The sequence below is a fragment of the Lampetra fluviatilis genome, chromosome 33 (genome assembly GCF_964198595.1).
Source record: "Lampetra fluviatilis chromosome 33, kcLamFluv1.1, whole genome shotgun sequence".
NCBI lineage: Eukaryota > Metazoa > Chordata > Hyperoartia > Petromyzontiformes > Petromyzontidae > Lampetra > Lampetra fluviatilis.
This window is the reverse complement of record NC_136307.1, coordinates 3433953-3458361: the sequence shown is the minus strand read 5'-3', so window position 1 is coordinate 3458361 and position 24409 is coordinate 3433953. Positions and strand designations below refer to the sequence as shown.

Here is a 24409-nt window from a genome sequence, read left to right as displayed (position 1 = left end):
CTAATCTTCCGAAACACATTTCAATTAATTTGAGTGGGAGCAAAGACGTGACGGAAATTTGTGCCACTCAGAATCCCTGACATTTGACCTGCAAGTATCACGACATCTTAAATCTCCGCTCATACGGTGACATTTAATCACAGAAGTGGCACAGTCGTGCTCACGCTGATGATTCTAAATGCTTTCTTTATCAAATAAATATTGTAAGTGAAGTTGATTTTAAAGCCAGCGGCATGCTCAGTAGAGCTAATCAGTAGGCATAATCCTTGTGTACAGGAGCATATCGTATATCTAGTGGTTATTTATGTCTGTTTCCAGAAAAAAAAACTACTTGGGAGAGAGAAGGGGGAAGTTATGTTTGTAATGATTTACCTAGTGTGTATGAAATGGTAATGAATTAAAAGTATGTTCAAGATCATATTTGACACGCTTGCAGTGCCCTTAATGCATCTCTTTTCGGTGCGCAGTGCAGTAAAGTATTCTTACTTCACCGTCTGAGGCAAGACCTGCTGTGTGTGCACGAAGTTGTCTGTTCAGTATTGAGTGATGTGATTGTAAAGGATGAGGTCGTTTCTGCAGACTTCCTTCGCTTGCGCTAATGGACCAGCAATCAAATTGACGCAGCGGTCGGATTGGGCCTCTGCTGCAGTGCGGCACAGAGGCTGGTCCCGTGGGGTAGGGTGGAGGACTTGCGAGCGTGTACAGCGGTGATTTGAATTGGAGAGGAGAGTAGGAGGGCTTTTGTGCCCCCTTGTAAAACGTGCATGAAAAATGCAGCAATGCAGCATTCACTGTATGCATGCATGTGACTGTGTACGAGTGGGGAGAAATGTCGCAGTGTCCCGCACACTGCGGTATAATCCTGGCTACCAAGCACAACACGAGCGGAAATCGGCATCTCCCGCATGGCCTGAGCCAAACCCCTCGGTGGACTCGTCTTGGTGTGGTCAACACTAGTACTGGGGAAACATGTGGTTGTGTGTGGGGGGCGGTAGTGTGGCGGTCAGCGTGCTGCGCTATAAACCTGGCAACCTGGGCTCGATTCCCGCTCGCGGTCCACACAAGTGACGATCCTGGGCCTCCCCTAGGTCGACTAGGCATAAAATGAGTACCTGGTGTGGTGTGTAAACATCGATTTATTAAAATTAATTCCACTCGATGGTCTATTATGCATTGGGTAGTACAATTAATAATGTATTACTGATTTATGTAAAAGATAGAAATTATTTGTTACATTCTGGGCTGATGTAATGAGAAAAACTACAAATTATAAACAATAAAAGCAGCAAAAGGACGATCAAAACAAAACGCACAAATTATTCTTGCATAAAATTGCCACGTGGAATTGTGGCAATTGAATTGTATGGAGCTGGCAGGTGAAATATAAGTGCTATATTGTTTAGTTAAGCATATATGCAGTACTATACATGTGCAAAGTGCTCCATTTATCTTCTATTTACTGTCATGTTAAAATGTGTACTCTGAGTACCTATTCGGAATTGTGGGATACCAAGAGGCAGCCATCCACTTATTTCAAGTCTTTTATGTAAGATATGCTCATATCAGATGAGGAATTATACTTATTTTAGACTGTCCCTATGGGGAGGCCCTATCCAAATACGGATTCAAATTTCTACTCCTGTGCCTTAGCTAATACTTGAACCCATGCCACTGGACTTCACAATGCAAGGGTTATCCAACTACCTTTCCATCACTTCACTTCCTCTTACATATTATACACACACGTGTAGTATATTTACGATTGTGCATCTTTATTTGGATTTACAATGAGCTCCACTTTTATTTGTAACTTTTACCTGTTTCTTTCTCTTTGCAGCAAAGCCAAAGAGCCTACTTTCAACAAAGGTAACAATACCCGCTATTAATTTCTAACGACTGTACGGTAGCTGTAGCCTCGCGTCTATCAGATCAGCTGGTTTAGTATTTGCGAATGAATGAATGCTCCGCATGCATTGTGGACAGGCTAAAAGCCTTAGCTACATGGTGATGTAATGCACCGTATAGATTAATCTCTGGCGCGGTGAAGCCTTTTGTCAGCTGAAATCTGACCTAGTCGGTCTGTTCATCACACACGCGCGCGCGCGCACACACACACACTGTATACCCTGGCACAAAAACAGTTTTTGAAGTGCCCATTGATATGCTTAAAAAGGGACGTGAATAATGCACGCACTGGGAGGATATTGAATTGTGTTAAAACATAAATGAGCTTGTCATTCAGTTGATGGTGGACACAATGGGAAAACCTGAGTTAAAATAAGAACATTAATGAAACGACGGCTAAAGTTGTGATGGTGGTTTCCAAACGGTCGCGTCACTTTATTAAATGTGGTGAATTATACTAGATTGCGCTTGGCTTCATTTCATACATATGCACTCATTTCTTGCAGATGAGGGATACGTGCGCATGTACCTGCGTGGGAGACCCATCACCATGTTCATGCCTCAGGACGCAGTGGAGGGATACAAGATAGGCACGAAGCTGGAACTACCTGCAGAGAAACTCTCCCTTGAGTGGGCGTATCCTGGAAACCCATATTATATTTAGATTTGTTTTCCTTTGACAATTAATGTTTTAATTTTCGCTCTTTGCAGTTACACAACACATTTTTCCAAAGTTACACCTGACCAAGTGTTTATAAAAGTGAAGGATTAGCGGCCCCCATCATGAAACAAAGTTGATGGTTTTTTTTTCATTATTTAATATAAAATCTTTCTCTGCAGCAGTGATGTATAGGATGGACCTTCCTGCCTGAGATTAACTTTTAGTGTGTGGAAATAAACTAAAAGGCCTGGAGAAAAGCCTCACCTAATGAGGGGTTAACACTCAAACGCTGCAGAGACGGACATTCTGACAACCTATATGATAGTCATACAACTGTGTAGCTTTTTTCAGTTGCGCTGTACAGCTAGCTCTCCGTTGTGTTTTCAGGTTCTACCGCGTGTTGTTCAGTACAATGTCCATTTTGGCTCCACGTTGCTGGGTTCATTTCCTGAAGAAGCTCCCGGCACGTGGAGAGAAACGTCGGGCATCCTACCGAACGACACGCAGTACAACCTTAAAACAAATTGGGGACGATAAATACTTTGATTAGAGGCACGTCTTCTCTTAATAAACTCTGGAAAATGCTCATTACTCTGCAAAGAGTAGTTCACTGCGAGTTATGTGTGATATCTCTTTATCACTCCGGGTGGATAGAGTCTGGCCAATAATTGTGCAGTTATTGATGACCAGCCTATGATCAAATCACCCGGAATACGTCCGATCTCTTCAGATCTCGGCAGCTCAGCAGGCTTTATCCTGGATTGTACTTGGATGGGTGACACTCATGTGCTACGGACAGGCGTAATAGACGTTTAGGGCAGTAGAGGGCAGTGCATAAAAATCCATTGTTCTGCACATCCTCGATCTTCAACGTGCACTGACCACCATGGTGACGTATGGTCAAATAACCATCACAGTCCAAAATGTGTGGGGAGGCCCGTCCTCCACCTGCAGCGTATTTTACAAAAATGGTCTGTATATCCATGGTTCGTTGGCAAGCTTGCCGAGACCTTAAACTCGCTAACTAAACTGTTTAAGCACAGACGGCCGCCCGGATCGAAACCCAGAATCTCGGCAGTGCCGCCTAGGCTGCATTCGCCCATTGAGCCAACAATCCACCTCCCAAAAGTAAATGCATTTTCAGGCAGTTGAAACATTCCCGGTGTGTTTGCCTTGTGTTAAAAGCGGCAGGGCCTTTGAATCAACAACAGGTAAAAGCCTCAGTGGTCGCCCTTGACTCCCCACTGCCTCTCGCCCACTCCCTCCGCCGTGCTGGTGGGGTTGGGAGGGGGCGCGTTGCTACGGCTATGGCGGGCGGGCGACACACACAGCTATGGCTACCGTGGCAAGGACTGTCGCGCCAACGTGGAGCTGCTGCCCTCGGGGGAGCTGGTGTTTTTCGTGGCAGCTGTGGGCGTGTTGCAGCACGTGGAGAGTGGAGTGCAACGCCACTATCTGGGCCACGATGATGACATCAAATGGTGGGCCATCTGCCAAGCTGGCTACTCCTTCTAGATTTGAAGCTTTTGTGACTGCAAGGATTCATACTCTTAGGTTTTTTCGGTAAAGTCACGTAGGTAAATTTTTTTTAAATATATGAAAGTAAAATAAAACAAATAAAAAAATTCACGACGTTTCGGAAGCGACACAAGCCTCCGTCTTCAGGTGGAACCGTCACAGCCACGACAGCTGTATCAAGTGAATGAGAGATCACAAGAAATACTACCCCGTATATATAATGGTTGAGGGGGGGGGGGAAGGGCCAGGAACGGCACACTTTTTAATTTGTTTTATTTTACTTTTTATTAATTTAAATTTTTACCTACGTGACTTTACCGAAAAAAACTGGCTACTCCTGTTTGTGGCACGCGCTTCCCGAACGTCCGAGAGCCCCGGTTCCACGGGCCAAACCACAGAGTGAGATTTGAGCTTTGTGGTAAAGCCATTGTCAGCCAGTTTTACAGCAGACTCGAGATGGAAATGTCTTGTAAAGCTTGCACAGCCCATGCGCTATGAGAATGTTGCAAATATCAAACGTAGTTGTTGGTGTGGTTGTAATAATGTGGTGGTTTCGCAAGAAATCACACTTGTCTGATGGGGCCAATCCAACGTTGCCTTGCTTTAGCAACTGTTGAATTCCCATTAAGTGGTGATTCATTTGTCAGTGACCGATTCTGAAGACATGATTGGAAGAAACTACCACTATTGGGGAACTGCTGCTTGCGTTGTGGCCGAAACGTCGTGAGAATTGTATTTATTATGTTTTATTTTAACTGATAATCCTGTTTGTTAACCGTTCTTTTAACAGTAAGCTATCCAAATATTCAGCCTGTGTATCCTGTACCTTGAAATTAAGTCGCTTTTTATAATTGACCCAGTCATAGATAGTGATCAACAATATTAGTAACAATTTAGATATTTTTTTGCACTTTCACAAGAAACTGGTGCATTGTTAAGTGCCTGTGTCTGTTTAAACGTCTGTGTGCGTGTTCTTTCTAGCATGGCCGTGCATCCGGACAAGGTGATTGTTGCAACTGGGCAAGTGGTTGGGAAGAGCAAGGATGGGAAGGTGAGTGGCGTGCCTTCTGTGCTTGATGGACAAAATAAGAGTTGGCTGGTTGCCTCATGGGGCTTGTGTCATGTCGGCAGCGAGCCTGAAACCAATTAAATCCGTGGTTCAGATCCAGGCAGTGGCGATTATAAAACCGTATTTGTATGGTAGGCGAGCAAGTTGGTGGTATCAGCCCATTAACCAACAACTGCATACGAAACAATAAGTACGTTTGGCTTTTCGATTTAAAGCTTTCGTGACTGCAGGGATTCATCTTCTTGGTTGTTTCGGTAAAGGCACGTAGAAGGGAAATAATAAAATAATAAAAATAAAACAATAAAATTATTCTCACGACATTTCGGCCACAACGCAAGCAGCCGTCCTCAGGTGAAGAACAGGTCTGTTGGAAAGACAGCGTCTGAAGTTTCATTCAGAAGTTTCAAAGACAGCGTCTGAAGTTTCATTCAGAAATTTCATTCAGACGCTGTCTTTCCGACATACCTGTTCTTCACCTGAGGACGGCTGCTTGCGTTGTGGCCAAAACGTCGTGAGAATTATTTTATTATGTTTTATTTTTATTATTTCCCTTCTACGTGACTTTACCGAAAGAATCAAGAAGATACGTTTGGCTTGTGACTTCGAAATAATGAATATTTTTAAATTCAGCCATTTGTTAATCCACCACTGAATTATTTCCCCCCAATGCTCTGTTGGTTACGGGGTTGTTGGACCGTGTCGATCATTGCGGATGAGTGAAAGTAAAGGGCCCAGGACCAGTTCTGTGATCTCATGTGCCACTGACGATAGTCGTGATCAGCAATACAACCCGGGTCACCAGGGTCGGTGCAATGCGTGTTGCCACTGAACTGCCACCTTCACTGCATTATGTTGCGTTACTTATAAAACCTCGAAGTGTCCAACCCCGAGAACCAAAATTTTCTCATTCAGGTGCCATGCAAGGGACAGTCATTTTAGAGTATAAAACAGCATGCCACCTAGTGTTGGCTCAGAGGCCTTTATTGATGCGAGGTCAGGAAGTTTTGTAATTTCGTTTTTCATGGGGTAATGCACTGGTTCCTCCCAAGAGTTTTCAATGAAAATGTTTTACTCTTTTGGCTGTGATGCTGATCGCATCATTTGAATATAATTATTGAAATATTTACATATGAATTCAGTTGTTGGAGAACAATTTGGGTGAAACGGTCTTAATCGGTTTACAAATGGGAAACCATATCTTCCATTCTAGATTTGAAGCTTTCGTGACTGCAAGGATTCATATTCTTAGGTTTTTTTTGTTTTTTTAGGTTTTTGACTTTACCGAAAAAACCTAAGAATATAAACCATATCTTGTTTGTAAACAAAACGGTGCATGTGAAAACTGTGCAAAACTTCCTTTTCTGTTTATTTAACCAAAAACCCGAATCATGGAGCCAGTGGACCACCGATTGGAGACATTTGAAAACACAGCAGGAAAGTTGACGATATGACAAGGAAGTGAAAGCTAACGGCGCTGTCGACTTGTGTCTCAGGTGCTTCCTGCCCACGTGCGCGTGTGGAGCTCCGCCTCGCTCGAGACGCTGCACATGATCGGGGGAGGAGTCTTCGACCGGGGCGTCCTCTGCGTTTCCTTCTCCCGAGCCGTACGCTCACGCCATTTTCACATTTACTACTCTGCAGCTTCATACTCTGCGGTTTTAATGCTCGCTGGTTTATTTACCGAATGTTCTGGTTTATAGCAAACTTCTTTTTAGGTTTCTCCCTTTATTTAAAATTAAAATTGGAGTGTCTAATAATCCAGAATGTGGCCTTTATTGCCTCCAGCAGCAACTTTATCAGTACCGGGTAGTCAACTTCATAGCCATTGCACAGCCACATCCACCCTTATTCTCTGGCTGACTGGGATTTGATCCCGCAACCTAATTTCGCAATGTCACATCATCACCCGGTCGGGCAAACATCTCGTTGTCATTCACGCACTCTCAAAAATCAATTTAACGGAAGTCGTTTGATCCAAGGACAAAAGGGCCTGCTTAAGTTGGTATTCGGGAAATAGCTTTGCAGGCTGGGCTGGAACAATAAGTAACTGTTCATAATAGATGATCTTGGTCACGGGCAATAAATAAACGTTGTTGAACACAATCCGTGTGCGCAGGGTGGCGGTGGGCTGCTCTGCGCCGTGGATGATGGGAACGAAAAGATGATTTCTGTCTGGAACTGGAAGAAGGAGACGAAGGTGACGGACAGTAAGGTGAGTGGGAGAAGTTGTGACCATCGTTTGTGAATGATGTCTGCGCGCAGCATTCGCGGTAGGCTGGAGTTAACCCCTAGCCCCGGATTTAAACTGTGAGTGGAGCTCTCATATCAGGACGACTTGGCCTTTAGCTGGGTACGGCTCACTGATAACCGCTAATGCAGGCTTCGAGCGTCGGTGCATTTCTGAAAGGCCTTTTTTGATGAAAGGTTCAAAGGTCTGTCAAGATGAGGGCATCAACAACCGCCTATGAAAACTCGGAGTAACGTCAACGACCAAATCCCGGTTTTTCATGGAGTAATAACATACCCCATACCGTGTCAACCCATATGGTTTACCCCGTATTCTTGTACAGGGAAATTGAATTTTCAGGTCCATATGGCATACAGCTGTTTCAATTCGGGCAAAAAAAAATCGTATGGCTAAATAAAAAAGTCATGGGACAGCATCAGCAAGCAAGATCACAGACAGCAGCATGCTAAGTAGAATAATTGAAAACCAATTCTCAATATATAAAACAGTTTTTATTTAGTAACATAATTTTTGTTCAATATTTGTTTGTGGTTCTCCCTTGTGATGGGACTTTGTAGGATGAACGTTGAGATTTATAAGGGCATGGGGGGGTGACCAATAAGGTCTGAATTGGTATGTAACAAGGTAGGCACTGATATGTAATTCTGTTCGCTGAAGAAACCTTAACATAATTAAACTCGTAAAAATCTTGCTGTGAGTCAATCAACTGGTTCAAATGTCACATTTTGGGTGATATTTTCTTTTACGTCTTGTTGTCAATAGCCGATGACATCCAATGTCGCACCCGCAACTCGCAGGAACCCAAATATGTTGGAGCTTGAACCCAGGACGTGGTTGTTGCTTGCTCACGGTTATGGCATTGAAAATCGGCTCTAAAGCCACGTTGAAAATGCGTTTCGCTCTATTATTGTATTTGTACTTTTCGGATTTTGGCATTCTCTGGTCTGACACTGGTGAGACTATGCCATAAAGAAGGATGTCTCTGGTGTAGGCCAATCGGTTTCAAAGACAATGCCATCTATTAACACATTCCTGCGGAGGGAGCTGGTAGGAACGTTGGGTTGCTCGGTCAATGGCCAGGGTCAACGGCGGCGTGGTGTATTCCGCAAATATGCCCGGCTGAGGGCGGGCACAAGCCGGCGTGAGTAGGTTAAACGTTGAGTTTTATAAGGGCACCACGGGGTGACCAGCCCCCCCCTCCCACCCGCCCTTCCCCACCCAGCCCTTCCCCACCCTCCACACCCAGCCCCTCCCCTCCCCACCCAGCCCCTCCCTCCCCACCCAGCCCCTCTCTGCACGACGGACGGACACAATAATCCCCTGTGGGCTGGTGTAACCAGGGGAGGTTCCTACCAGATCAGAGCATGTTTGTTTGCATGTTCACCACAAGTACGTGTGGTTAATTGAGACTTGATTCCTTGCAAAAGGTTTCGATTTGGTGTTTGAACATCTTAACACCTGTTTAATTGCCACGAAGACAAAAAAATGTCTTATTTTTCATGCGTTCTGTTTTGTGTCCCGATCCATGCACCTTGCAGTGCTCCAATGAGGTGGTGTACTCGGCCGACTTCCACCCCAAGGAGGAAAACGTCATCGTCACTTGCGGAAAAAACAACATCATCTTCTGGGCACTGGATGGACGCAACTTGAGCAAGAAACAGGGCATATTTGAGGTGACGTGCGTAGCTGCAATGGACAGGATTTCTTATGTCTTCAATGTGCATGACCAGTAATGATGAGCTATTCGGAGGCCAACATATCCATTCTAGCATCTTGTTATGCAGTTGTATACAGATGCTCTATAAATAAATGTCAATTGTATTGCGTTATATGCATTTCATGATGTGGATGCAACGTCAATCCTTTCTTTATGACAATATGGCTCGGCCCCATGAGCCAACCGAATATGTCGCAGTATATAGGCAATACATTGTGGCCATCTGCGGTGATAAAAGGTGAAGAAAAATTAAGCAAATTAGATAAAAAGATATTGAGTAACTATGATGAGCATATTGCATAGCTTGATAAAGAGAAATATTTTAAAAATGTATGTTAAACAACTGCATCTGTTCATACTAAACTTTGATGGCCCGTATAAATAATTGTTTACATTTTGACCTGAATGCCCCTGTCCGCATGTGAGCTCATTCGAGCCAGTCCCAGTGATGTTGCGTGTGCAGCACGGGAAGCGATCAACACGGTTGCCAGCAAGGTGTGGCGTGCATCAGACCTAAGCGCAACTCTTTGTTTCTCAAAGGAATTCCTCCCGTAATGAAAGTGTGTCTCCTGCCGCCTTTGCAGAAGCACGAGAAACCCAAACATGTCCTATGCTTGATCTACCTCGACAACGGGGATGCTGTATCTGGGGATTCCGGTGGCAACATCTACGTGTGGGGCAAAGGTAACCGCGTTAAATATCTCGTCGTCACGCGGGTCCCGCTGGATGGTGCAGTGTCAAGAGTGCTCTCATCATCTGAATGTCGAGCGTTCAAATCCTAACCGTGGGTTTACTATGTTCTTTCCGTCATATAAATTAACGTCACTTAATGGTAAGCGAAGAGTGGTTGTTGTCCTATGCCCTGTAGGACAACCACCATTGCTGTGCTATAACAATCTGGATTTTCCACCACTATCATCAGGACCACTAGTTGACCGAGGTGCGGTGACGTCAGCGCATTGGCCATGATGATGTCTTCAATATTTGCGACGGTGCTCTCGATCCCCCTCCGTGTGCAGGTGGTTACCGCATCACGCGCGCCATCACGGGCGTGCACGCCAGCGGGGTGATGGCGCTGTGCGAGCGTGCCGACGGCACTTTCATTTCCGGTGGCAGAGACGGACACGTTGTGTTCTGGGACTCGAAGATGGAGAAAACGGGAGAGAGCCGCGTGAGTTGGGCGGGGTGAAGTGTTGACGAGTGGGGTGGTTATTGACGACAGCGTTGTTTGTCACGATGTCGCCATCACAACCTGTCAGCCACATGGATGTATCTTCTTGGTTCTTTCGGTATAGTCACGTAGAAGGGAAATAATAAAATAATAAAAATAAAACATAATAAAATACAATTCTCACGACGTTTCGGCCACAACGCAAGCAGCCGTCCTCAGGTGAAGAACAGGTCTGTCGGAAAGACAGCGTCTGAATGGTCGGTCTTTCCGACAGACGTGTTCTTCACCTGAGGACGGCTGCTTGCGTTGTGGCCGAAACGTCGTGAGAATTATTTTATTATGTTTTATTTTATTATTTCCCTTCTACGTGACTTTACCGAAAGAACCAAGAAGATGAATCCCTGCAGTCACGAAAGCTTTTAAATCGAAATTTCACATGGATGTATGTTGAACTTTTTTCGCACCGTACGTAGCCAACTGCTCATTGTAGGTGCGGGGAAAAGACGACAAACGAATCGCACATCTCTTAACGTTGTGAAATCCACCTTGTGACCATCTTTCATCTGCCACTTCCTTGCCCCCATTCCTCTTCTGAAACCGTTATCTTCCTACTCTGGTCACATCTCGCCTCGACTGTTGTAATTCCCTCCTACCTTCTCCAAATACCGTCCAGCCTTCGGGATGGCCTTGAATGCCACCGCCAGACATGCCACCTGCATTTGTGAACAAAAAACACATCGCCCCTTTCCTTACAACCCCCATGGCTGGATCCCCAATTCAATCCAGAGCCAACTACAAGACTGCTCTGATTGGTTTTTAGATCTTCCATGGACTTCCCTCTGTCTGCTTCTTTCATTTAATTTTGGTCATAATCCATTTCCCTCCCGATGCCCTTCACTGTACAGCTCTAGCTCCATACCTCAAATGAACCTTTTCTGCATTTGTATGTTAATCTCATCTTTCTGTCATAGTTCATTCCCAGCATTACATCATTGTCACTTGTATTTCCAAACAGTGATTCTATACGCGACGCGTTGAAAGGGCACGTGTGATTATTTCCTGGCAGGAGAGGCAGTGTTGGCAAAGCACTCTATGAATAAACGATAGCTTTGTTGCAAGTTCACATCCTGGTTAAGGGCCGAATTAGCCCAGAATCTCACCGGGGCTGGTAAAAACGAGTGCCACTTTTTTTTGGGAAAACATCAGTGGCCCTTGGGGAATCCTCAGCGGCCCTCTTCTGGAAAGGATCGTTCCAAAACCGGGGTAATGTGGAATTTCTGTCGCTGGCTCAGGTCCGCGAACAGGGATGAGTGCTGTTGCCCCAGTGTGTGATTTGAGTGACGTGGCCGAGCTGTTGCCCGCTTGCCTCTCGTTGTAGAAGTTTATGGTTCAAGGCCAACGGCCTCCCTGGTTAATACAGTGGGTGTTTTTAACCATAAATATACCATCTGCATAACACAGGGCACATTAAACATCCCATGAGATAAATAAAAAAATGTGGTCCAAATTTACCAAAGTTGATAAAACGTTGATTATGAAAGTTGATAAGTTACTCGTGAATTTATTAATGGGGAAAAAAATCCACGTAACAACATCGCTCCCCTCTAGCCAGACTTGGGCCCACTTTCATGCTGCTGCTGAATTCACCTTGTGCCATACGGATACAGCTTCCACCATGAAGTCCCATTGGCGAGAATCCCACAAGGCTCGTCGAGATGTAATCATGGGAGGCACGGTGTAAACCATGATGATTTGAGCGGGTAGAAACTTTTGCTTCTGATTATTTGAGAGCCGGTTGAAAACTGGTGATGGTCGTTGTTGTTGCTGTTCAGATCCCCAAAGACCTGGGCAGCGTGCGGGCTCTGGCCGAAGGGGTCGATGGCTCCTTCTGGGTAGGGACGACCGAGAACGGCATTCTGCAGGGGAGCGCGGACGGGGAGTTCTCCCCAGTGGTGCAGGTGAGCGCTTCTGTGAAACACGCTCGGTCCTTGCTGGTTATACGCCAGCACCGCTTTCCCTCCCAGCCCCACACTGACCTGTGCGTCGTGTGTTGTCACATGTCTGTGTTGTGCACTCTCTTTCGTGTGAAGTTGCTTTGCTCTTAGAGACTTGCCCTTGTTAAAAGTGGACAGATTGATCAAAGGCTTGTCCACATTTTGGGAGACGTAAACCAGTGAAAAAAATTACTCTTGACAAATATGCTAATTAATATTCCCCTGGCAGCTATCTATCAGCGTCCGGACTGCCAATAAAATATGTGTGAGGACAAAAGCATTTTGAATAGCAGTTTAACACGTAGGCTTTGGCTACCAGTGTTATTCATGAAAAAATTGGGTTAGATCTCGTTATTATAAATGTGTTGCAACCCTCCACCACCTGACAGGGCCGATCAGTAAAAAATGTGTCACGTTAACAAAACGCCGATTAGTTACTTCTTCAGCCCACCGTTGTGTTTGAGGAGTGAATCCACAACATTTAGAATTTGAGTACGACGTTTCGCTGGAGGGTTACGACACATTTATAATAAGGCGATCTAACCCATAAACCTTTATTATGAATGTACAATAGCGTTTACGTAATTTATTTGTGTGGATGGTTTTTCTAACTTGTTTAAAAAAAAAATTGAGTTCCAATTTATAAGTAGCAATGCTGCAGCTTCTCTTGTCCTATATATCAACACTCACAGATACACTCCAACCACTCGCTTTTCCTCGCTACTACCATGGTTACTGTTCCCATGAACTTCACTCATTGGTTCATCCTCCATTGTTGAGGACTCTAGTCGACCAGACTGTTTTGTCACATACTGTGTTCACCACACTGCAAGTCTAAACGCCTCTCTGCTTCCTCCCTCGCACCGCTGCTTTTTGTATCGTCTCTTTTGTCAAGTTCTTATCTCGCTCAATGCAAGAAACTTATAAACCTTTATTAGCTGCTTGGCGTTTGGGCCTTTTGGCGCTTGTGCTAAGCAACGTGATGTCTTGCTTTCTTGCTCGTGCCAGGGCCACACGGACGAGCTGTGGGGCTTGGCGGTGCACCCAAAGCAGGATGCCTTCCTGACCTGTGCCCAGGACAAGCAGGCCATACTGTGGAACTCTGCCACTCACCGTCCCACCTGGATCAAGACTTTGAAGGTCAGAATTTGCTCATTTGCCTCCGGGATCATCTGGTTACCTCGCCCGTGTCAACAGCCGTCGACAGCACAGATTCTACATTCCCATGGAAACGAGAGTTGACTTTGTATAAAGTAGCTCGTATTTAAGGGTGAATGATAGGCCTGTGCCAACTCTTGAGTCTAACTGTCCCCAATGTTTTATTGGTTATTGGAATTTTTAGTGCATTAAGTATTAAATCATCTGCGAACAAGACCTGCATAGCTCATCGGATTCCTCCAGTCTAATTAAAGATTCTGATTCTGATCCCCCAAAGACTCGCATGGCATCGGTAAGCTTTCATCCAGCAGCAGATTGGCAAAGGACTGTATGTTACTATGCAATGCATTTCACTCTAGATGCTATCACAATGCACGGAAGAATATAAACACATTCCTGCGGAGGGAGCTGGTAGGAACGTTGGGTTGCTCGGTCAATGGCCAGGGTCAACGGCGGCGTGGTGTATTCCGCAAATATGGCCGACTGTGAGGGCGGGCACAAGCCGGCGTGAGTAGGTTAAACGTTGAATTTTTTATAAGGGCACCACGGGGTGACCAGCCCCACCCCACCCTCCCTACCCAGCCACTCCCCACCCTCCCCTCTCCACCCAGCCCCACCCCTCCCATTTTTGGATGCACGACGGACGGACAAAATAATCCCCCGTGGGCTGGTGTAACCAGGAGGTTCCTACCAGTAATATCCACAGGTAGACGGAGAAAAAGACGAGCACAGGGTAAAAAAACTCAAGCGAGATGCTTTGGATGCTCATTTATAATGCGAGTGACTCGTCGCGTGAATGGATACATGCGAGTTGTTCGTCGTCGCTTGTGTCATGCGCGGCTCAGGATCCGTTGCAGTCGGCCGACTTCCATCCCAGTGGAGAAGTGGTTGCCATTGGAACACAGGCTGCAAGGTATTCCTGAAATGTCATGAAACGTGAACACACACAATGGAATTACGAAGGTTCATTACATCATCCAAACTGTTAAGAAAAGTATTACGTGCCCGGGTGTACTTGTACACATGTGTGTGGTTTCGTGACCGTGTCTGTGCGTGATTTATTCTCTGTGACAGCTGGCTGGTGTTGGACTTGAAGACACAGAAAGAGTTGCATCGTGAATCGGCTGGCAATGAGCAGATTGCCGTGATGCGCTACTCGCCTGGTATGAGTGTCACCATCCCTTGAATGATCCAACCTGGTGTTGCAGTCCGAGATCTTGAATAAAAATTGTAAGGTTGTCAATATAGCTGGGATGTACGAATATATATAATGAATCGATTACACCATGGGTCAAATTTCACTCCTAATCAGATAATAATACAAAAATATTTTTTTGTTAGAAAAAGTCTCACCTCTGGTCTCATTTGTGCCGCTGAACGGGAGGTTATTTTGGCTTGGCTTGGTCACATCGTCGGGCGCATCACACTGGGCCTGTATTGGGGTTTTCCATTTTCGGGTCGGGGGGGGGGGGGGCGCCATTTGTGAATGAGTCTGAATAATTGGACACACAAAGTAGTCCATTGCAAGTATTGGTCCATTTAATGGACTCAATCTACTCGCCGAGTTGCGAGTTAAATTCCAGGTGGCGGTAAACTCGGGCGACCGCCTGCACGCGATTCAAAGAATGAGAACCATGTTGTGGGAAGTCTACAGTGGTTGTCATGTGGGGGAATGCCTGGTTCCCGTCATGGCAATGTGGAATGTCTGCCATTGGCTGTTTGGATAAAATGCGGGTACCACAATGTCTTACTTGCTTGTCCGGCAAATTTGTGGCACAATTTCAAACACGATTGCTCCACCGGTGCATATGTGAAGCACTGCATTCGGAACACATGTTTGTTGTTCTGATTCAAAGAACCTTGGCAAAGGGTCGAATTATTTATCTACTTGCGTATGTTTTCAGATGGGAGCCACCTGGCCGTGGGTTCAAATGACAATTTCATCTACGTGTACTCCGTCTCGGAGGAAGGGCACAAGTACAACGCGGTTGGGAAATGCACGGTAAGCCTTGGGTCATGAGAAGCACTCTGCTACACCATGACCACTGGCGTATCGTCGTCATGATCATCATCATCATCATCAAAGACCTGCGCAAGCGCATTTGCCACTCGTTACAAATATGTGCGGTTTCAAAACCCCCAGCCACCCCGGTTAATACTCCAGATGTATTAACCATAACATAACTATGCTTCACAGTGCGCTTAAAAGTTTCAGTGGCATTCGAAACTCAGATTATAAGCTATTTTTATTTTACCATGTAAGGCCCACTGAGCTACAAAGCAGTTTTTTAGAAGCGACCTGGCCACAAATGATAGCCCAACGAAAAGTGGCTTATCACGTGGAAATTTATAGCAAATACTCTAAAAGCATGTTTCTAAATATGGAGGGAAAATCCGGAGAACCCGGAGAAAAATCCATGCGACTACAGGGAGAACATGCAAACTTCAAATATACAGGCATCAGGGTCGGGATCGAACTCACGACCTCCTGTATACCAAACGAAGTAGTTAAAGTCTCGCCACCGGGAGATATTAAAAAAAGAGCTGGCCAAGTGTGCGGCTGTCATGGTCCAAAATTATTTAGTACTATTCCTCCTGGGTGCTGCAGTTTTCTCATCCGTGCAAACCACCACTTAAGTAAGTGGCCAATCATCCCACTGCAGGTCCATTCTCAAAAAGGTTTTCAGACCGAGACTTTCCTAGGTATTATAACAAATCAAGCTGGGTGGCACTATAGCAGGGCACGAGTCTTGCGTTGGAAGGTTGGGAGTTCAAATCCTATTCAAGGGTCAACCGGGGTGATAAAATAAAAAATAACTGCTTTGGAAGAATTTAACAATGGTTGTCCTGCCACTTCTGCCACAGGAGAGTGAAATTTCCACCCCTGCCTCAAGCACACCAATAGCGATGAACACCACCCCTATATTAGCGAGAGTACGGAGATGCGTAGACCCTTTTAACATTATTTGTGTGCCGAACCTTGTTTTGTTTAAACACATTTCCCCTTGTCAATTTTCAGGGCCACTCGAGCTTCGTAACTCACCTGGATTGGTCTACAAACGGAGAGTTCCTCATGTCCAACTCGGGAGACTACGAGACCCTTTACTGTGAGTTTGGACATTAATCAAATCGCTAAAATGTATTAATAATTGAGCTTTGTAAATAAAGCCCGCTTAGCGATGGAGCATTAATGTTGGCTGAAGAAGAGTACAACTTTAATAGTAAGGGGTTCAGTAGTTTGTATTTCACAAGGCAACTTTAATAAACCCATGAAAAACGAGTGATGTTCTTTTTCGTGAAAGATGTGTATTTGGTTAATTTGTTCATATTTTTGAGAAGGGACAAAATGAAGAAAACAACTTTCTAAACTGCAGAACATTCTTTTAAGTAACCTGCTGGGGAATTCCATCGCTGGCTCAGGACCACCAGCGATGAGTAACGTCCAACAATCGTTTTGAGTATGAGGACGCGTAAATATTTATGATTGCCGCCTGGGCCAAGACGATGAAAGATTCGATGCACCACACGTCAACGTGTGGTTCACCCAGCCTCCGGGTCAACCCCGTGGATTGGGAGGGGGACCCAGATCCCTTGGATTGCCTGCCTCTCTCTTTCGACACGGGCATTCGTGCATTGAGTGTTTCCAAGCCATCGCGCCGCTGCCGTTTATTACTCGCTAAGAGCGCACCCTTTTTAAATCCTTTATATTAAGTTAACTTGCTTGCTTGCTTGCTTACGACCGTGCACATCTTTCGGTCGTTTTTTAACCCACTTCCCGTGATCCAATCGAGCTGACATTTTGCACACAGACTCGTTGTGCGTGACAATTGATTTTCGTGAAAAAATTTTTTCCAAAATTTTACACTCTTTAGGAAAAAATAAATTATATTTAATTACCAATTGCTTAATGGTGGCAGGCAATCATCTGACCCATAGGTGGCAGCCATCTCAAGCCAGAGGACGAGAGGACTCTAGCCACCACGCATATAAAGGATTTATAGTGAAAAACTTTGTTTTTACGGGTTAATTTTTTGTCTCCTCCTTTAGGGACTCCGGCCAACTGCAAGCAGGTGACCGCCATGGCAACCGTCCGAGACGTCGAGTGGGCCACGATGACCTGTGTGCTTGGATTCTCCACCTTTGGTGCGCCTTCACCCACAACGAATTGGCGCCCTCGATTTTCTTTTTTAAACGTCTCCCTTAACGTATGGCGCTGTTGAAAAATTACACTGGTCAACAAAAAAAAAACATTTTTTTCTGGCCTGGACTTTTGCAGCTGTTTTAGACTAATTTCAGGGTGCCGATTCCAAATCTGATCTCAGATTTGCTCTATCGCATCTCATTTGTATGCTATCGGCATACCCCATTTTCATTGATTTTACCCGAAATTAACTCTGTCAATTATGATTGCAAGTTGTTGCGAGTCAGTGACTGCATTCGTGTTAAAATATGGTGCTGTATTTTTTGAATAGTGTGTTTATAATATCATTTTATGTAGATATCCACATTTATTTAATATTTTAATTCGGCAGTTTTTATTGAAAATTCAATATTTGATATCTCAAAAACCTGATGTGATAGACAAAAACTGATGCCAGATTTGGAATCAGCACCCCAACATTACCTTAAAAACGTTGGAATACCTTATGCCAGAAAAAGTGTGACCAGTGTTATTCCACACGTTCACTTTGCCGGGTCTGTATTGGATGGGAGCGATCATCTTGGAGAGCTCTAGTCCACCGAGGTGTTCGACACTTTGAGTCACAACGACGCCATAACGAAACTGCAAACGGTCACGAACGAAAGGACGCACCCGGATCGGATTCAAAGATTCCAAACTATCAATAGCGACAACATATGCCGTCACTGTAACAAGATATGTGGTTCCAGGATTGGCCTTATCAGCCACCTGCGTGTACCCATAAACCCTGACCATCATCACTGTCCGTGGGACGATCATCGTACTCAACCTCGAGTGATCTCAGATGTTCTTGGTTCTTTCGGTAAAGTCACGTAGAAGGGAAATAATAAAATAATAAAAATCTAAAAAAAATTTCTCACGACGTTTCGACTGCAACACAAGCAATCATCATCACCTGTGTTGCAGTCGAAACGTCGTGAGAATTTTTATTGTTTTATATTTTATTATTTTCCTTCTACGTGACTTTACCGAAAGAAACAAGAATATGAATCCCTGCAGTCACGAAAGCTTTAAATCAAAATTTAATCCCAGATGATGATGATGATGATGATTGGATGGAATTGTAGCGCGTGTACATTAATTCGCAACGTGCCGGCATCACGATTGGGATGCGACTCAGAATTGAATAGCTCTCTGGTTTTATTAGATTTTTTTCGGCGCAACACTGAGCCGAGCCGGTTGGTCGTGTTTGTGGCCGCGCGCAGGCGTGTGGTCGGAGGGGGCCGACGGCACCGACATCAACGCGCTGTGCCGCTCCGGCTCGGGCAATCTGTGCGCGCTCGGCGACGACTTCGGCAAAGTTCGCCTCTTCCGCTTTCCAGCCTCGCAGCCCAAGGTGAGTGACGCCGCCGTGGCCCCCGTGTCGTCGCGTTGGGAGCCGCGAAGGGCGCAAGGGCGAATCTCCCACGCGTCTGCTGGCGCGCTGACGCGAGTTGCGCGAGCTCTAGTCCAGGATGAGAAAAAATGTTGTCGGCCCAGACAGAAACCGAATACTCTTTGGTTTTTTCGGTAAAGTCACGTAGGTTTAAAAAGGAAAACAACTAAATTAAATCACGACGTTTCGGAGGCAATACAAGCCTCCGTCTTCAGGTGGAACCGTCACAGCAAAAAATTACTGTAACAGGAGAAGGGAGCTCCAAGAGATACGGCCTTAAATACTGGTTAAGGGAAAGGGAGGAGGAGCCAGGATGGGCTGTGGGGAGGGGGGGGAGTCCGAGGCGAGTGCTGCAGCCACAACTTGGGCTACAGCCGAGGCATTGTGATATAGATGGCGTAGGTAGATAAGCGAGAACCCGAATAGTTAATGGGGGTGAATTGTTTAGAATATTGTTGACTTAACATTGCCAGGTAATTTGTTGTAGTTTTTTGGGCGTTAATGCAACGCATCGTCACGTGTTTATGCTGCAGTATATTAACCATTGTCACTGCGCAGCAACTGTTTGAAGATCGTCTTTCTAATGGAACTACATTTGTAAACACGTTCCTTCGGAGTGGGCAGGTAGGAACTTGGTTGGACAGCGCATTCGTGCGATCCGTGTCACGCGGCGCAAGCTGCGTGGGGCGGCGTGTCACGTGGTGCTGAGCCCGCCCGAAGCGCTCTATGAAATACAAATCGAGGGCGTGGCTATGCACGACAGACAGACAGACAAATAATCCCTGGTGGGCAGTGTGGAACTGTTCCTACCTGTAATAGTTTTCTGTTTATGAAATATAACCTCGCACAGACACCTATGGATACATATTTTACAAACTTGTATACATAATACCAAGTGAGCATTTTGCAAATACATATTGTCGTGTAGTTCAGCATTTTATGTCATTATTAGAGTGAACTTGAAAGTAGCGTTTTCTTATTTAGCTCCAAATTTCTTCAATCAGATTTCCAAATTTCCTCTAGTCACTCTATTTGGCTGCGTCTCAATGGTTCCGATACTGGCTTTTTTAAAGGAAATACAGTTAAATCTGAAGAAAACTAAATTCAGAATATTCAATTTGTGCCAAATAAGTGGAACCCATCCATTTCTACGAAAACAAAAAAACAGGCTTCTCGCCTGCATTTCCTCATTTAGGCCATTAGCTCCTCACATCGGATTCATACTGGACACCTATGAAAAAGAGCTTTATATCTCATCAGATTCCTCCAGTATAAGTAAATATTTGGATTTTGATACATCATCAATGATAATCCTTTGGCTTTGGTTGTAAACTGCAACTTTTTACTGGTAGGAACCTCCTGATTACACCAGCCCTCAGGGGATTGTGTCCGTCCGTCGTGCAGGGAGGGGTTGGGTGGGGAAGGTGGGGAGGGGGGCTGGGTGGGGAGGGGCTGGGTGGGGAGGGGCTGGGATTGGGGGGTGAGGGGTGGGAATGAGCTGGTCACCCCGTGGTGCCCTTATAAAACTCAACGTTTAACCTACTCATGCAGGCTTGTGTCCGCCCTCAGTCGGGCATATTTGCGGAATACACCACGCCGCCATTGACCCTGGCCATTGACCGAGCAACCCAACGTTCCTACCAGCTCCCTCCGCAGGACAATGTGTTACACGTAACTGCCCCCTTAAACCTCTTTTCCTCTGCCCCCCCCCCCCCCCGTTTCCCCTGCAGGCTCCCAGCCACGCTTATGGCGGCCACTGCAGCCACGTGACCAACGTGGCTTTCTCCAGCGACGACTCCTTCGTCTTCACGACCGGCGGCAAGGACATGGGCATCCTGCAGTGGCGCGTGCAGTGACGGCGCAGCGGCGTGCTCGCCAGCCCTTGACCCCAACCCCGAACCCCGTCCACCTCGTCATCCCGCGGCACCCTGTCACCCATGATTCATTTTAAGGCAGAGGCACCTTAACCTGTGTATGGTCAAAACTGCAGTGTCAAAGCATTGTTGTCATGCGATGTATGGCCAGCAATCGTTTCATCGCTGTGGCTCATTTGATCAATGTCTATGAATGCCTGATCTGATGTTACACGTCACTGCTGAAACGATGCGTCGCCTCTTTCGTCATCTCTGTGGCTCGCTGCGATGAGTTTTGTCAGGTTGTGCCACCTGTTGTTCGGCTCCCAGAGTGTGAAGAAGCTCCCCAGCAGCTCTCGGCACGTGGGGTGAATCGTCGGACACCAAGCCGAACAGCAGTACGATACAACCCGAAAACACATGGGAGAGAACCTTACTAAACAACCGCATTTAACTTGCGCAACAACAATGCCACGCAGTTTATGAAGGAGGTTGTCGCTTTGCCTCTGCTTTTTAAACATGCCACTGAAATATCCCCTTCACTCAATACATTTGCAGTCCAGTTAAGAGCAGGTTTTCTGCTTCGCATAGCAGAGTAGTTGTAGCAACATACCACTCCACGCTTCCAGGTGTGGCAATCTTCTGAGCCTTAATATACCTTGGTCTGTTTACATATTCAAGTTTGCTATCGTGGACAAATAGTCTGGGCTGTGATGCTTTGGCCAGTGAAAGTTAACATTTCCAGATTCTCGTGGTGGTTCCTACACGTAGAATATTGGTCTTTGCTTCTTGCAGCTTATTTGCAGATTTTGACCCTCTTAGCAGCACGCCTTGATGCAATCGTAGTGCGTTGGCTGGGATCATGTCGTAGTTACCGTTTGAGCGGTGCATTATAACTTCAAAATATAAAAAAAAAACTTGAGAAAGCGTCTTGAAAAGATTTATTGAATGTCTTTGACAATCGTATTGTTTGCGTTGTTTACGGTTTTTGTGCAGTTTCCGATAAGCTTTGAGGATTTGGTAACATTACCGGTCCGCTTGCGTAGGTTACGATCCTGTGATCCCATGCGCTGATTAACTTCTCGTCATAATATAACAATTCGGTCTGGAATGTCCAATAAGATTTTTGTACGACTATTTAATTAATTGTGCTGGGAGACAATATTTTGAACTTTGTAGATTCCACGGTGCTGTTCTTAAATGCAGCATTTATTGGTAAAGTGATACCATTCACTTATTTTTCAAAGCACTTTAAAGTACAGCACACGTTTGGTAAGGGGTAAGCAGCAATGAAAACCCAGCACAAATAATTTTAGCAATGGGAAAATAAGCACACTTGGTATTCACCATCTTACAAAAAAGGTCTAAAAGCAGTACTTTATTAATTTGTGTGTGATGACTAGGTAACATGTCAAATAATAAATATAAAGCAAAATACTGGATCAAAAATACTGTGTAAGAATTGCGCTTTAAAATTGCAGTACAGTTTCAGAAGATTATTAATACTTTAACTTTGCAAGTGTTCATTTTCCTGGGTCTTTCGGTAAAGTTACGTAGATAGGTTTCTTTGAAGAATACGAATTCCTGCAGTCACGAAAGCGTTAAGTCGAGATTTGCAAATGTATTTATTTCACATTGATACTCTTCAGATATGTAGAGGCACCTTGAGGAGGGGGAAATGCATAGATTGGTGGTATACAACAAAGTGTCACTTTCTGGACGACTTTTCTGGAAACCTTTTTAAAGTAACGTACAAGATATTTCCGGAATGCCTCTGCTCAGACTCCACCACGGTGCAGGTGATTGCTGAAGTCAATAGATGCGAATTCAATCATTACAGTTGAACACGTCGGCTTTCACGACCAATGTTATCCATAATACAGGTTTCGTATGTTTTTTGGGTTAGATCGTGTAAATATATAAATGTGTCGTTAAACCCGATGCGGCCGATTAGTACGGCGACAGACCTATTTGTTTACTTCTCCAACACACCGGTGTGCTGTTCTCGTTAACGAATCGGCATTTTCTGTTTACGTGACAAACCTTACGAATCGGATGTTTCGGGTGGTGGCGGGTTTAACGAGACATATTTACACGATCTAACCCAAAAAAAGCCTGTGTTATGGATAAATCCATACACGTTGCACACCCCTGTGATTTGGTCGACAAACTTAAGCTTAACATCACAGCACGATCGAGAGGTGCACGGAATGGAATGCAGTATTGACGCCGTGTTGCTATCAGAAAACCTGGTATCTACTGAATTCATAGACTTAATGTTTTTTTTATAATACCTAATATTTACATGTTAGCAGGGATATGTTTCTGTAGTTCCACACGTAAAAAGCACAGATGCATTCCAAAAATGGTTTCCTAATTGTTTGACTGGATTCGTCTTTTTTGTTTCTTAATAGGATGTTTTACTAATTTACTGCGTTTTAAGATTAATAACCACATCTGATAAATAGTCATTAGGCGACTCTCTAATTTGTGATTGACCACTACAGATATTAATGTTGTCCAGAAATATTCACTCATTAACATTTCAGATATATGCTAGATTGTCCTTGCGTTAACCTCACTAATTGCTGTGCGTTTTGACTTGCTGGGGTTAAGCGTTTGAAACGAATTGAATGTAGGCATTACCAAATTGAAAATATTCTACAAGATGTTTGCACGTTCACTATTTAGGCACAGTTATAGATGCTATATTACAGTGCTTAAAGATGATCAGAAAGTACTGAGTTTCCCAATGAAACAGTTTTGATCGTTATGATTGCCATTGACAAGCATCTTGCGCATATCGTTGGGGCAGGCGTTGTTATTTGCTCTCTTGATCCATCTTAAACATTTATTTGGCTGTACAAGCGAATTGCTATACTACTTCATTCACATTTCAGACAATAAATGTTGGTTTCACAAGGCCGATGTGTCCGTCTCTGGATTTTGTTTCATCATGCAAACACTACATGCATTAATCATCGTCATCTATGCCGTCACCCCAATGGTCTTCGGGGTGCTCCTGATGCCTCTGCCGTCAGCTCCCTCTCCAAGTTGGCCTGTCCTTTGCAGACAGGTGTTGCTGCTTGATCAATCCGTCTCAATTTTCAGACAATTGATCTTGGGGCCTCCATTTTCCTTCGCTCATGCAAGCGATACACCTTTGTCCACGTACTTTGGGGTTTTGGGTCGGCTTGTGCATATCTAGAGGGACTGAATTGGGCTACATGGCGTTATGATTGGAGCTGTCGAACTCGCATTTGGACATCCGGTGAACACTGTTTATAAAATAAATATCACTTTCTGAGAAATAAACAATTGTGACCCTTTGCACGTATCACAAGTAAATCAATTATAACTGTGACGTCAACGCATCAGATCTTTTTTTTCTTTAAAATTAGTATTAGTATTTTACCAGGGAAGGCCCACTGAGCGTTATGGCTCTTTTTTTCTGAATGCATGTTGATTCGAATGTTCTGGGGGAAAAACTGGAGGACCTGGAGAAGAATCCACACAACCACGGGGATACCATGCAAACT

At 44.9% G+C, this 24409-nt stretch overlaps 1 protein-coding gene across 1 annotated transcript in view; it reads left to right on the top strand.

Moving 5' to 3' along the window:
- Positions 1 to 23793, top strand: part of LOC144943938 (echinoderm microtubule-associated protein-like 1) — a 29459-nt gene extending 5666 nt beyond the window's left edge. Inside the window, exons 2-19 of the mRNA XM_078871832.1 lie at positions 1838 to 1866; positions 2412 to 2541; positions 3898 to 4047; positions 5066 to 5135; positions 6647 to 6757; positions 7270 to 7365; positions 8940 to 9074; positions 9703 to 9802; positions 10138 to 10289; positions 12122 to 12247; positions 13292 to 13423; positions 14287 to 14354; positions 14516 to 14604; positions 15346 to 15443; positions 16461 to 16548; positions 17489 to 17584; positions 18848 to 18978; positions 20748 to 23793. Coding sequence (XP_078727958.1) covers positions 1838 to 1866; positions 2412 to 2541; positions 3898 to 4047; positions 5066 to 5135; positions 6647 to 6757; positions 7270 to 7365; positions 8940 to 9074; positions 9703 to 9802; positions 10138 to 10289; positions 12122 to 12247; positions 13292 to 13423; positions 14287 to 14354; positions 14516 to 14604; positions 15346 to 15443; positions 16461 to 16548; positions 17489 to 17584; positions 18848 to 18978; positions 20748 to 20873 — 1927 coding nt within the window. The 3' untranslated portion in view covers positions 20874 to 23793. The remainder of the gene's footprint in view (positions 1 to 1837; positions 1867 to 2411; positions 2542 to 3897; positions 4048 to 5065; positions 5136 to 6646; positions 6758 to 7269; positions 7366 to 8939; positions 9075 to 9702; positions 9803 to 10137; positions 10290 to 12121; positions 12248 to 13291; positions 13424 to 14286; positions 14355 to 14515; positions 14605 to 15345; positions 15444 to 16460; positions 16549 to 17488; positions 17585 to 18847; positions 18979 to 20747) is intronic.
- The last annotated feature ends 616 nt before the right edge of the window (positions 23794 to 24409 follow it).